A 13,878-nucleotide genomic window follows, 5' to 3' on the forward strand; every position below is an offset into this window, starting at 1 on the left:
GGGGACCGGGGGGGGGGGGGGAGGGTATAGGAGACTTTCGGGATAGCATTTGATATGTAAATGAAGAAAATATCTAATAAAAATTTGTTTAAAACGGGCATGGTGGCATACACCTTTAATCCCAGCACTTGGGAGGCAGAGGCAGGCGGATTTTTGAGTTCGAGGCCAGCCTGGTCTACAGAGTGAGTTCCAGGACAGCCAGGGCTACACAGAGAAACCCTGTCTCGAAAAAATTAAAAAAAAAAAAAAAAGTTTAAAAAAAATTTTTAAAAAGAAAGAAAGAAAGCAGAGGAGAGGAGAGAGAGTTGAACGGAAGCTTTCTGTGTACCTGGGATGCCCCAGATACTAGGCGCTGTCCTTGTGGAATCCTGTCCTATCTCCCAGCATCTCCCACCGAGCTATCCATCCCTGGAACTAACTCAGAGAGCTTTGATTTACTTTGGTCCTGTATCTTCACATTTTCCTAAAGACAGAAGGGGGAGAAAACGACTCTTTTATTTTCTTTTGAGCCTTTTCCAGCATTATGCCATTTAACACACCGGTGCAAAGCCAGGACCTGAACGGGACACAGAGTGGGAACAGAGCGCGGAGCCACAAGGGACCGGACCCCCGCAAGAGGCCCCGCCTCCACAAGAGGCCCCGCCCCCACAAGAGGCAGGGCCTCTACATAGCGCTGAGCCGCTGCAGGGGCCGGAGCTGATACGAGGGGCGTGGCTGGCGTAAGGGCCTGAACCGATGGCAGAGCAGGTGTAGCCAGTCAGGCGGGGTGTACTGGGGAAGGATTTGCGCATGCTCATGCATTTGTCCTTGTCAATACACAAGGTGTTGGCTTTGATGGCCAGCTCGTGCTCCAGCCGGGACTTGGTCATCACCAGCAGCTGCAACGTGTCTTGCGTCTCCCGAAGCCTCAGCTTGAGCGTCTGTAGAGTGTCGTCTATGGTGAAGACCTCATTCACGAGCCTGGGGTGGGACAGAGAGAAACCTCCATGATTCTCCTATAGCCCAGCCACCCCTGGATGGCTGGTAAAGTGTCTAGGGGTGGCCACTGCAGTGCAGTCCCAGCCCTAGAGGGGAGCACAGATGGATGAGCACCTTGGGGGCGGGGGGGGGGGGGAGTCACCAAGGCTGACAAAGCATGAAGGAGGAGACAGATGGTACAGAGCAGAATCTGTCAATAAGCTAACTACCAGCTTGCCCCCAGGGCCAGCAGTCCCACCTCTGCTTCTCTAAGCTGAACTGAAAAAGGGTGTTCACACCAAGTGCCTACAGCAGTACCGTCCACCATGGCCCAGAAGAGGGAAAGACAAACTGTGGCATTGTCACTCTGTGAAAAACTATTCGACCATAACCCAAAGGAATCATTTATTCTGGTTTGTTTGTCTCTAAGATAGTGTCACTATGCTGGCCATGGTGACATTGTCTCCAACTCTAGTGCTCAAGCTGTCCTGCCTAAGTCACTCAAGCACACCTGGCCTATTATGTGACTTGTTTTGTCTTGCCTTTGCCTTTTCTGGTCTTGTCGCCCCCCCCCAACCCCATCCCACCTTCTCCTTCCCTTTCCATTCCTTGCCCCACACAGTCCAGAACAGCCTCAAATTCTCTACATAGCCAGGTGAACACTGCTCTTCTTCCTTCACATCCCAAGGGCTGAGGTCATAGGCATGAGTCCTGCTCTGTCAGGTGCACTTTAATGAGTGTTGGCTGCTTAGGAAACATGCTCTCCACAGGAAACACAGGAACCAGCCTCATTGACATATGAGATCAGGTTCTGGTGACTTGTGCTCAGGTCTCTTCCATCAGGAACACACATCTATGCATACTGCGCTCACCCCTCTTGACTCACAGGTTCAGTCCTCAGAGAATGATGGCTCCCAACCAATGGAAGCCACCTGGCCTGGAAGAGAGCCCCTCCCAGCAGCCCACAGCCATTGGCCAACTGCCTCAGAGAGACTGAAGAATGCAGCACAGCGGAAAGACCTCTGGAGTGGTGTGCACCTCAGAGACAAGCGGGGAGGTGAATCTGAGGCCAGTCCCCACCTTATCCTGCCTCTGCAGAATTTCCCCAAATCTTGGAAGGTCTCTGATGGGGAACTTTGAAGTAGAGAAAAAAAGATAAGACTAAGCAGGCCATGTAGGGATCAAGGAGGAAAAGTTGAACCACAGCAGTGCAAGAGGCACTCAGAATTGGCCATGCTGTCTGCAAATGAGAAACCCAGGAGCTACACGAGGCTGAAGAGCTGGAATGTGGCCTCTTGATTGAGAAACTGATATTTTAAAAAAGCCCTCTGTTCATTCAATTCACAGTCTATCTTTTAAATGGAATTTTAAAAACTTTTAAAGGACAAAATCTAATGTAGCCTAGGCTGGCCTCAAACTCTGTGTAGCCAAGGATCATCCTGAACTTCTGGTCCCTCTTCCTCTACCTCCTGTGCCCTGTGACTCTGTGCTTCTGTGCAGTTTCTAAGGTGCTAGGAATCAACTCAGAACCTCATTCAAGCTAGGCAAGCACTTGACTAATGAGCTACATCTCCGTCCCCATTCAATTTAAGTTAAATTTAAGAGGATGAGGATGTGGGTCAGTTGGTAGAGTGTTTGTCTCCCATGTGTAGGGCACTGTGTTCGATCCTCATTTCTACATGAAAAGAAGAGCAAGCAGGAAACAAGGAAAAAGAGGCCAGGAATAGAATGATGGTCGGCAGTGAGTAGCTCCAGGATTGTGGCCGCCATTAGATGCCAGAGAGAGGGAGGACCCACCCCTGCCCTGTGTCTGAGCCCCCTTGCTGGAGATGTTTATGCTTTCCACCCTCTCTTCTGAAGCAAGCCCACTTAGCCAGCAGGGTAGGCAGGATCTAGCCAGCCAGGGATGACTTGGGCTCTTTGCAAGGAGAGAGGTAGGAGATGAACAGGGATGTTCATCCATCAGATCCTGTGGTAAGAGGAGCTGAAGAATGAAGGGGCCAAGATTGTGGTCTATCCCTACTACTAAGGTCTCCTTGGCCTTTCAGAGGAAGCAGGAGGGCTTCCTGAGCAGAGATGTGGTGTTTGAAGGATGGGGAAGCTCTAGAGAGAGACAGGGTGGAACCCAGAGCTCTAGACCTCCAACCCAGCTCACAGCTGAGCTCTGGGACTGGGTGTTCTGAGTCATGCAGGGTTTGGTTCTCAGACGCAGTGTTCCTGCTGTGACCATCCAGGCAGGACTGAAAATATTCTGAAGAGACACCATGTCCCTCATGTTGGCTAGCACATGATTGAAACTATAGTTCCCAAGAAACTGACGTTCTCTCCCATCTCCATCCCCACCCCCCAGGGGTCTCATGATGGAAAGGAAAAGACCGAAGACAGCAATCAGAAGACTTCACCAAGTTCTAATAATCTATCAGAGCACCTTGCATGAGGGACAGGAGCTCAGGCAATGACAGGTGAGACCAGGGCTGCTGTGCAGTCCTCTTCTCCTTTATTTGAGCCTGAATCTCCTGTGAGGACCTGAGGATGCACTGGGGAGTGTTGGAGCTTGGCTTCTGTATGAGTTCCTTTCCCCAGTGTGACCACACTGCATAATCTCCCACCCATGCTTTTCAGTTGCTCGTCTACTTGTCCTGTTAAGAATGAGTAGACAAACCAAGCTTGTTAGAACTGCCAGAAAGAGCCTAGGCTCCGATACCTACAACCCCAGTAACAGTGGAGCCTCTGAGATCCACCCTTCTCTTTCTGGAGTCCAGTCGTCTCCTCTCACCCCAACTCACCTGAACTGTGGCACATCCCTGCAGAGTTCCACATTGGGCCGTCGGGTCCTGCATGCTAGCATGGTCTGGGCCATCTTCAGTGGGCATTCTTTGGCCACAATGGCCCTCTCCAGCAACATGATGGTGTTTTCTGCCTGGAAGATCTCCTGCAGTATCTGTGGGGATGAGAAGACTATCACAGTCTGCCAGAAGTTTCTCACCTCCTCCTCGTGGGAGGGCAGGGAACTGAAGTCACCTCAGGGGCCTCTAGCCTAGCCTTTCCCCAACCCTGAACACCTGTGGGACAGGGAGTGTGATTTGAGTGACTTTTGGAAACTGATACTATTCCTGCTTGTCACCATGACACTGACTGCTAGGGCTGGGCCAGCATCAAGACTAATTTTGGGTTTTGAAACTCTGCGGGAGGAAGACGATCATTGTTTAGCGGGAAGAGAAGAAAGAAGGAAAGGAGGGATGGAGGGGGAAGAAAAGGAGAAGAAAAGGAAAAAGGAAAGGAAGAAAGGAGAGAAGAAGGAAGAAAAGGTGTGTGAGTGTGTGTTTGATTTTGTCTGTGTGTCTATGTGTGAGTGTGTCTCTGTGTGTGTGGTTGTGTGTGAGTGTGTGTGGGTGGTTGTGTGTGGTTAAGTGTGAGTGTGTGTGTGGTGTGTATGTGGTTGTGTGTGAATGTGTGAATGTATGTGTAGTGTATGTGTGTGTGTGAAAGTGTGTGTGTGTGAATGTGTGAGTGTGTGTGTATGAGTGTTTGACTGTGTGCATGTGGTTGTATGTGTATGTGTGTGTGGGGGGGTGTGGTTGTGTGTCTGTTGGAGAGTGTTATCTAACATCTAGTCATAAAAACTAGGTTCCCCATATAATGCTGCCATTGTCTCACTCTATGGAAATGTGAATCCCAGCAGAGGCAGGAGGGAGCCTGCTGGGGTGAGAAGTGACCCACATCAGAGGTCTGGCACTGGAAAAAATCTCCTTAGAATTCATTGGGTTGCATGTACTTTTTGTTGTTGTTATCAGACTGTTATACCTCAGTAGCAGAGCAGGTGAAAGACTGCGCTGTGGCTCAATGGCAGAGTGCTTGCCTGGCATGAATGAGAAAATGAGAGAAAAGTCACACAGGAACAGGTCAGTGACCAGTTGACATTTGTCCTGGGGACATGAAAGTCATCATGTGTCTTTTTATACTTTTATGTGTTTGAAATTTTTTATAATAAAAACTAAAAGAACTGGAAAAGAATGTGCAAAGCCCCAGCTTCCATCCCCAGTAACAGCACACTCCTATAACCCGAGCACTCAGGAGATCCGAATCCAAGGACATCCTTAACTACAAAGTAGATTTGAGACCAACCTGGGCTACATAAGAACTTGTCTCAAAAGTTAATGCACAAATAAAACTAATATAACAAGTATGCCAGTAAAGTATAGGCACACTAGGCTGATCTATTATTACTGCTGAAGGGACCTGGCTTTGCCCCTGGCCATCCCTAGCCTTTCCCAGGGTTGAGTGGACGGTTGTACCTGGAATCTCCACCCTCAGGCATGCAGCAGCCTGAGTCTGAGCTGTTCTCTCCTGTGAGAAGGCTCTTTGTGCTGATACCCACTTCACTTTGGAATTACCCAGTACCAAAAACGCACATGTTCTATTCCTGCCAAGCCTAAAAGTAATGCTCTCTATGATGGCTTGATTGCCAGAATCTTCTGCAATTATCCATCACCACAAAGAGTTCAATTTCATATAGCCCAAGATCCAAGAATGCTTGAAGAAAAAAAAAGGCATCACTAGGGCTCAACCATGATATTGTTTGACCCTGCTTGATCCAGTTTTACTGTAAATAGATGTTGGCTTTGTGTGCCACCAAGTTGAAATTAGACCCAACTCATAAAAGGGCTGTTTATTATTCCTGTTCTGCCAGTCTAATGTGTGAGGAGCATAAAAGCCAGAGAAATCGCTAGTAACCACTGGGGGTGTCCCATCACCCAGGCAGGGGAGACTAGAGGGACAGAGGGAACCAAGAGGGGGAGCCAACTTCATCAGAAGAGTGGCCAAGTAAACCACAGGACGCCTGGCTACATCCAAAGTCCAGAGTCACTGAGTGCCACTACCACTCTCCATAGTGTGGGGTGTGTGTGTGTGTGTGTGTGTGTGTGTGTGTGTGTATGTGTGTGCATGGAAACCCTCTCTTGGTATGCTGGCTGGTGAAGGTGGGACATTTGGAAATTGAATAGGTCATGATGTGGGAACCATTTCATCATGCAAGAAACAAGAATTCAATAACTTGAATTTCATTGTTTGGGTGTGATTTTGTTTGTTTGTTTGTTTGTTTGTTTGTTTGTTTTTCAATAGTCTTACTCTGTACCCTGGGCTAGCCTGGAGCCCATACATAGTCCTCCAGTTTTAGCCTTCAAAACGCTGGGAATACAAGCATGTGCTATTGTACCTAAGTAAAATCCACTGTTTGTAAAGTATCCAGTCTATGCTATTTATAACAGCCAAAACAATCCAAGACATGCCTCAGTTATGGTATAGTACATGCTGAAACTCAAAAATGACATAATCTGATGTTCAGGTGTAATAGGGTGTCCGTCCTGTGTTTTCATTTGCTAACTTCAAGAAGCTCACCCAGTACATGGACTAAGACTTGCTGCAGAGATTCCCTCTTCTCTATATTATTAAAAGCAAGGTCTTAATATATAGCAAGGTAAGCCTCTGGTTCATGAACCTCCTGCATCACCTCTTGATGCTGGATGCAGGCATATGCATGACGCTGTGCAGGTCTTCCTTACTGATTCTTTTAAAGAGAACCTCACTATATATAGCCCAGGCTTCCCTCAAACTCAAGACAGTCCTCTTGCCCCAGCCTTCAGAGAGCTGGGATACCTGGCCCATAAACTGTCACTACTAAATAAATTATTGAAGATTGAGGTGATTCTATTTATAATCTGAGGTGCACTGTAGTAGTTAGCTGTGCAGGTGAGTGGTAAAGTGGCGGGGGTGTGTGTGACTCTGAGGCTCCTTTTCATGTGTACACAAATAAGGCGGGGATGGAGCTGGATGGATTTGCATCCATGGTGACACAGGGACAAAGGGGGTGAGGACAGGAGTGTGTGGGATTGCTTTCCTCCTGTCCCCTCCTGTCCTTCCCCAGGCTCCAGGCTGGAGCCCTCGGCTGCTTAGTCCATCATACCCCCTTGCCCCTCCTCGCTGCACATCTTGATCAGACCTGTCTGTGGGTTTTCCAGAACACTGGGGGTTTCCAGAACCTTCTGCTATGGCCTACTGATGATTCACACCCAGGGCACATCTGCCCAGGCCCAGGTGGGTGTTTCTGCTGCCAAAATGTTTCTTCCCCATAGCTTCTTATCTAGCCCATCACTGAGAGCCAGGGTTGTCTCCATCCAAAGGAGACTAAGAGCCCCACAAGATCCACTGAGATAACTCCCGGAAGCCCGAGTGTCTCCAGAATCTCCAGTGGGAGACCCAGTCTCTGAAAGACTGTGGACCGTGATCCTGACAGTGTTCTCTGGCCAGGACCTGGGCATTCCTGAGCTATCAGGGCCATCACCCTGAGCAGGATAGCATCCTGGATCGGCCTTCCTGGTGAGCAAAGTGCTTCTATCAGGCTTGTGTCACAACACAGAGAAAGATGACAAAGGATAATGGCCCAATCCCCTGTGAGATCATTGCTAATCCAAGCGAATAGATAGCATGTATGGTTGTAATGGCACATTAAATGAAGAGCCACAGAGCAATAATCAAAACCAGTGTCTACTTCTCTAGCTCTCTGAGTCCTCTGATCTCTACCCATGCACCATCCCATGCACACATACATACACACAAAATAAAATACATGTAAATGAAAGTTTCCCTTTAAGAAGAATCTTCACTTCAAAGGGGAAATACTATCTAAACAGTAAAAGTCAAAGTTGTAGAGATTCTTCGGCTCTGCTCCACTGAGGTTCTGACTCTGTGGATGGGACACTTCTCAGAATCCTTGGTGACTTGGTCATAGAAACCCCTGTTTGACTTAGAAGTGCAGACCTACTAGGTAAACTGAGGCTCTTGAGCAGGAAGGGGCTGGGTTAATTGCCTCGCTGCAGGTGGAGATGTGGAGCTAAGCCCAGGCTGTCTGTCCCAGCAAGGAGTCCTAAGCAGGATAGAGTTTGTTTACTATCTGTGCATGTGAACCCACAGGTGCTTCCCACAAGGGAATTGGCCCCACCCCAGGCTTCCAGCTTCTGGGAGAAATGTATAGACAATTTTGAAACTGGACACCCCCCGCCCCAAGCCCCAGTCCCAGAGTTGTGCTTTCTCCTGTGGCTCAGACTCTCCAGGCAACCAGGAAGGAAGCAGAGAACCCAGGAGGCCTCCGGAGAGGAGAGCCTGGGCAAGTGGGCACATGCTGCAGAATGCAGAGCCTCAAGTTCCAAGCTCTTACTAAATGTATGTAACATGTGTACACATACCCACACACACTCTACCTCCTTTGAAGCCACCCCAACCTGTTCTCAGAGCTGTGCTATTCCCACGTTTATATCAAATGCAGCAGGTTGTAGGGTATGGTGGTGCACATCAGCAAGTCAGCACTTCAGAGGTTCACAAGTCCAGGTCCTGATTGGACTAAGCTCTGAAAGCTGTTCTCAACAAGAACAAAGAAGAAAACTCAAGCAGGCATTGATCACACACAGGGCCTTTACAGAAGTTGTCCCTTCTGCTTCAGGAACTCCTTCTCAGATACCAGCAGGCTCCCTTCATCCACCTCCTCAGGCTGGGGCTAATATGCCTACGCTGCTCTGGTTGCACCTCATTAAACAACGCTTCAGAACTTTAGCCAATGTGTGAGTCCCTTTCTTTGAGACACGGATGTGGCAAGGCCTACTCAAGTTTTCAGCCACCCAGAGCAGAAGTGGATGCCCTCTGGAAAGAACAGATTCCTCTCCAGACTAACACCCTCCTGCCTTGTTATACTACACACTCAAGCAAGGGCACACACACACACACATACATGGCTGCCTGGCATCTTGGCTCAGGCTCTGAGGGATTCCCCTGGAATGTTCATCTTTCTGTTCCCACAAAGCTAGGGAAACAGGCTCCAGGGCACAGTTTGGCTCATCCCAGAGACTGGGTGGAACCTCTAGGGATTGGTCCCCAGGGGGTCACCCCATGGGAGGAGTCTTGGCACACTGGATCAGGCAGCTGCCAGGCTTTTCCTGCCCTGGCTGGGAGTGGTTATGAAAGGGTGGCATGGGAGAGAGAATTCCTTTTTCACTCCTCTGCATTCCCATAAGGCAGGGTGCCTGCCACTCAAAATACGGAGCCTCGGCAGGGTGTGTCTGAAGCCTCCCTGGTGCTGCACATCAGAGGACAGATGACTCCATCTCCCTAAAACTGACCAGTATTGGAGTCACACATGCTCCATAGCTCAGCTACTGTTCTTATTTGCTGTGACCTTGTGAGTTTCCCAGCCTCTCTGAGCCTAATGCAATCTGTACTCCACATCTACAGAGCCCTTCCTAATTGCCAGATGTGTTTTCTTTCATTTGTTAGACTGGCAGAATTACAATAACCTACTAAGGTGTAGCTATGAGGACTGAATGAGATGGCTAACTCTTACATCGGCAGCTCTGGATGGTTCACAGAGCTGGTGAAGATGTTATGGGATATGTCTGTGAGTGGATGGATGCTCAGGAGTTCCATCAAGCCGGGTGGTGGTGGTGCATGCCTTTAATCCCAACACTTGGGAGGCAGAGGCAGGTGGATTTCTGAGTTCAAGGCCAGCCTGTTCTACAAAGTGAGTTCCAGGACAGCCAGGGCTACACAGAGAAACCCTGTCTAGGAAAAAAAAAAAAAAAAAAAAAAGAGTTCCATCAAGATTGATGGTCTCAGCAGGTATGCCCTGTTTGAGTGGCCCTCATCTCATCCATCACAGCCCAAGTCCAAGTTTCATCAAAGCACAGAGAAGAAGTGACTTCTTTCTCCTGAGCTCTGAGGCTCACGCCTGCCTTCCCCACAGCTCCTTGCTTTCAGACTCAAGTGAGGATTTTCACTGGTGGCACAAGCCCACTGCTTGCTTATAGGGGACTAAGATATGGTTGACTCTGAGCTAAATGTCAAGGGACCATGGACTGGGAACCATGAGTTCAAGTTGCACGGTGGAAAGGTGACTTTTCATAGTCACAGGATAAAACAGTCACAAGTGCCAACTCACTGCTGGAAACACCAGGTTGGCAGGTCACAGCAGGGTAGGAAATCTCCTGGTTGCAGGTACTTCCTAGTGACCACCTTGGCCGCAGGGACCGTAGAAGCTAGAGGGTTGCTTGGCTGGACCATTACAAAAGTTCTTCCTGCCGACTACAGGGATGTTAGGTCAGACAAGAGGGGATTAAAGATAGTCTAAGATAATTGTCTCTGGGTCTGCAACTTTACAATCACAAAGCTCTAATCAGCCATCAGTCTGTAAGAATCCTAACACTGTGTTCTGGGAACTCCAGTTCAAGTCATTTTCATCCTGGGGACAAGCTAACCTCCAGTGTTCCTGGGTATCTTCTCTTTGATTCTCCCTCTTTCCTTTTACATTTTATTTATGGGGACTGGGGAAGCGCTGGTGTGAACCATGGCACAAATCAACAGGGAGATGAGAAGACGACTTCTGGGATCCAGAGACCTCAGAGTTGAACCCAGCTTGTTGGGCTTACCCAGAGAGTGCTTTTACCCACTGAGCCATCTCTCCAGCCTTTCTTTTTTGAGACAACATCTCACCTCTGTAGCCTAGGCTGGCCTAGAACTCAGGGTGATCCTCTTGCCTCAGTCTTCCAAGTACCAATGTATACTGTATGCATCACCATATCTGCTACACTTTGTAAGTCTTCAAGTCGATCTCTTCCAGATGACTCAACTTGGCATTTGTAGTATGAAGGCTGCCAGAGTACGTGGAGTTGGGTGTGGCTGTGTTTTAATAAAACTTTATACAACCAGGTAGGGGCCAGAATTTTGCCCTAGGCCTATTAGTTTGTAACTTACTACACATCCTCACAAACCGAGTCATGACCCCTCAGTGCTATGAAGCTGCTACTCCTCAAGCTGCTGGGACTCAGAGAACAGCTGCTCTAAAACTGTGGGTTTTCAACCTAATGCTATGACCTTTAATACAGCCCCCCATGCTGTGGTGACCCCCATCCATAAAATTATTTTTGTTGCTACTTCATAACTATAATTTTGCTACTGTTATGAGTCCTAATGTAAATATTTTTGGAGATAGAGGTTTGCAAAGAGGTCAGGACCCACAGGTTGAGAACCATTGCTTTAGCACCTCGCTACTCAAAATGTTAGCCAGAGGCCATTGAAGTCTGAGAACTTGCTGGAGAGAAAGACGGTCTTGTCCCAGCCTAACCCTGCTCTCTGGCTCTGCTAACAAGGCTCTCAGGCGATTTTCCTGCATGTTCAAGGACAACAACCAGGGCTGATGTGTGGTTTGAGGCCAGTCTCTGGTTAAGTTTGCAAGGCAGAGGGACATGACTGGGAACGGGAGGACTCTCAGCATCATGGTAAGGACAGAGGCAGGAAGAGTAAGAGGACATCTGCCAGGTGGAGCTGGGAAGGGAGCGGGGTGGGGCTGGGATCAGCAGGACTGCAGTTTGCCTACCCAGCAAAATCCAAAGGAACCTTTTAGAAAAGAGGCCTTGGAGTCGACAAACTGTACCTAAACAGGCACCACCTAATCCTGAACTTCTCCAAGCCTCAGTTTCCCCATCTGTACCTTGGCCACAGAGACAAAGCTAAGGAGTCTCTGCTTTCTCCCTGTTCCCAGCAGGAAAAAAAAAAAAAAACCCACTCACCCCCCAGTAGGTCTCCTGTCAGCAATCGGCTGAGATTCAACTGCAGACAGAGTGCTTGCAGAGCAAGCACAAAGTCCCAGCTTCTATCCTGGCACTGGGACACTGACTGGCACTGTACAGTGTGGAAGGCAGTAGCCCCCAACAGCCCCAAACAAAAGGACTTTACTGGGTAGAAAATTGGGCTGCTCTTCCCAGCTGGAACACAGACCAGGGAGATGACTTTGGGGAGAGGGGGAGATGTGGCTGAGCTGCCTGCCTCATAAAGCTGCCTGCCTGCATCTTGTCTTATGACAGCAGCACAGGCCTCCAAGGCCAGGAACTGAAGTTTAATGTGGACAGAGGGGTGGATTTAGCTCCAGCTGGCAGTCACCTCCTCCAGCTTTGTGCAACCTTGCAAATTTATTGTTTTCTGATTTGCACAAACCCAGGGGTTTCCAAGGAGATGCCTGCCTTGATCCAAACAGACTCTCCAGCTTCAGAAAGGGGCAAGATGCCTGGCCTGGAGTACTGGGGCGGGAGGGGGGGGTCAATAGTGAGATATTTTTTAACTTCATCCAAGCCCAGGAGCAAAACGTGGAGAGAGAAGGGCTCAGGAACTCTGCCAGGAACCCAGGACATGGAAGGTCCTGTGCTAGGGTCCTCCTGTCGAACTCTTAAATGTGGGCATTGAGGGAGGAGGGAGGAAAGTGGGTCCGTGGGTAGGAGTACTTGATGCATACCGACAGGGACCTGAGCTCAATCCTCAAGGCCCACAGGAAAATTTGGGTGTGGTCCTGTGCCCCTGTGACTCCATGCTGAGAGGAGCAGAGACAGGAGGATTTCTGAGACTTGCTGGCTGCCATCCCTGTACTACAACCAGAGAGACAGAGAGAGACCCTGTCTCAGGGGGAAGTGGTGGAGATGATAGGGCAGGATGCCCTCAGCAGTCACAACAAGACAAAAAGTCTCCAAACTTTGGAGTAAATTTGGGTTGTAAATGATTGTTCAGATATGCAGACGCCAAGCAAGCCCTGAGCACAACAGCGCCTGAGGAGCACAGACTTTAACAGACAGCCTCCAGCAGGGGTCCTGAAACCCCTGCTAGACTTTGGGAATGATTTGGGGTGGGGATAGTTTATCAGGTAAAGGTGCTTGCAGCCAAGTCTGAGGACCTGCATGGTGGAAGGAGAGTATGGATTCCCACAAGTTTTTCTCTGACTTCCACAAATGAACTATGGTGCCTCCTCCAACAAATTAATGTAAAAATAAACCAAAATGGAGTGCGGGCACTTTATACCGCTTCGGAGCAAATTCTTGGAAATCCACTGTCTGAAGGCTTCAAGGGCATTTCCTCAACACATTTTTCTTTTCTCCTTCCTTCCTCCATCTCATCTTCTCTCTCTCTCTCTCTCTCTCTCTCTCTCTCTCTCTCTCTCTCTCTCTCTCTCTCTCTCTCTCTCTCTCTCTCGGATCTCAAACTCATTAAACATAGCAGAGAATAGCCTTAAATTTCTGATCCTTTCAAGTGCTAGGATTACAGGTATTGATGACGATGCCCCCCCCACCCCAACATACACACACACACACACACACACACTTTGCCTGAGTTTTCTGTAGCACTGGGGACCAAACCCAGGGTGTCGTGCACACCAGTCATGCACTCTACCAACTGAGCTACATCCCTGGGAACTTTTAAGAGGATTATAGCCAGCCATACCTGACAGCCTGTGGTTGTTTTGAAGGCCAGTGGCCTCCATAGGCTTGTATTTGAATGTTTGGTTTCCAGTTGGTAGACTATTTAGGAAGGGGTAGGTGTGGCCTGTTGGAGGTGCCCCTGGGGTGAGCTTTGAGATTCCAAAGCCCACGCACCCCCCCTCCAACTTGTAGATCAGGATGTAGGCTGTTAGCTACTGCTTCAGAGCCACACCTACCTGCCGCCAAGCTCCCTGCCATAATGATCATGAAACGGTGAGTGAGCCCCTAATTCAATGCTTTCTTTCATAGGTTGCCTTTTCTATGATGTCTCTTCACAGCAGTAGGAAAGTAGCTAAGACACCAGCTCAGAGGCTCCTGGAGGTGGATCTGACCATCATCACTCCTCCAACACAAAGTTAAGAGGACACATGCCCATGTCACCTGCCTGTCACCTGCCTACTGAGTCTTCTCTTACTGAGTCTCCTAGTTCACATTGCTGTTACAATGGTTTATTTCTTCTCATCATCATGGTCCTCTTCTCTTCCTCCTCCTCCTGTCCCTCCTCCTCCTTGGCATGTATCTGTACATGTGGTGTGTGCTAACACGTGTGAGTGCTCATTCACGTATGTGTGGGGCA

The 13,878-nt window shown here is 49.0% G+C and overlaps 1 protein-coding gene across 1 annotated transcript in view; it reads right to left on the reverse strand.

Moving 5' to 3' along the window:
- Positions 1-485: 485 nt before the first annotated feature.
- The window catches only part of Tekt5 (tektin 5), a 38,399-nt gene continuing 25,006 nt past the window's right edge, over positions 486-13,878 (reverse strand). Inside the window, exons 6-7 of the mRNA XM_021185005.3 lie at positions 3,744-3,898; positions 486-960 (exon numbers count right to left, since the gene is read on the reverse strand). Coding sequence (XP_021040664.1) covers positions 531-960; positions 3,744-3,898 — 585 coding nt within the window. The 3' untranslated portion in view covers positions 486-530. The remainder of the gene's footprint in view (positions 961-3,743; positions 3,899-13,878) is intronic.

The sequence above is a fragment of the Mus caroli genome, unplaced genomic scaffold (genome assembly GCF_978045245.1).
Source record: "Mus caroli unplaced genomic scaffold, Mus_caroli_1 scaffold_17, whole genome shotgun sequence".
Lineage (NCBI taxonomy): Eukaryota > Metazoa > Chordata > Mammalia > Rodentia > Muridae > Mus > Mus caroli.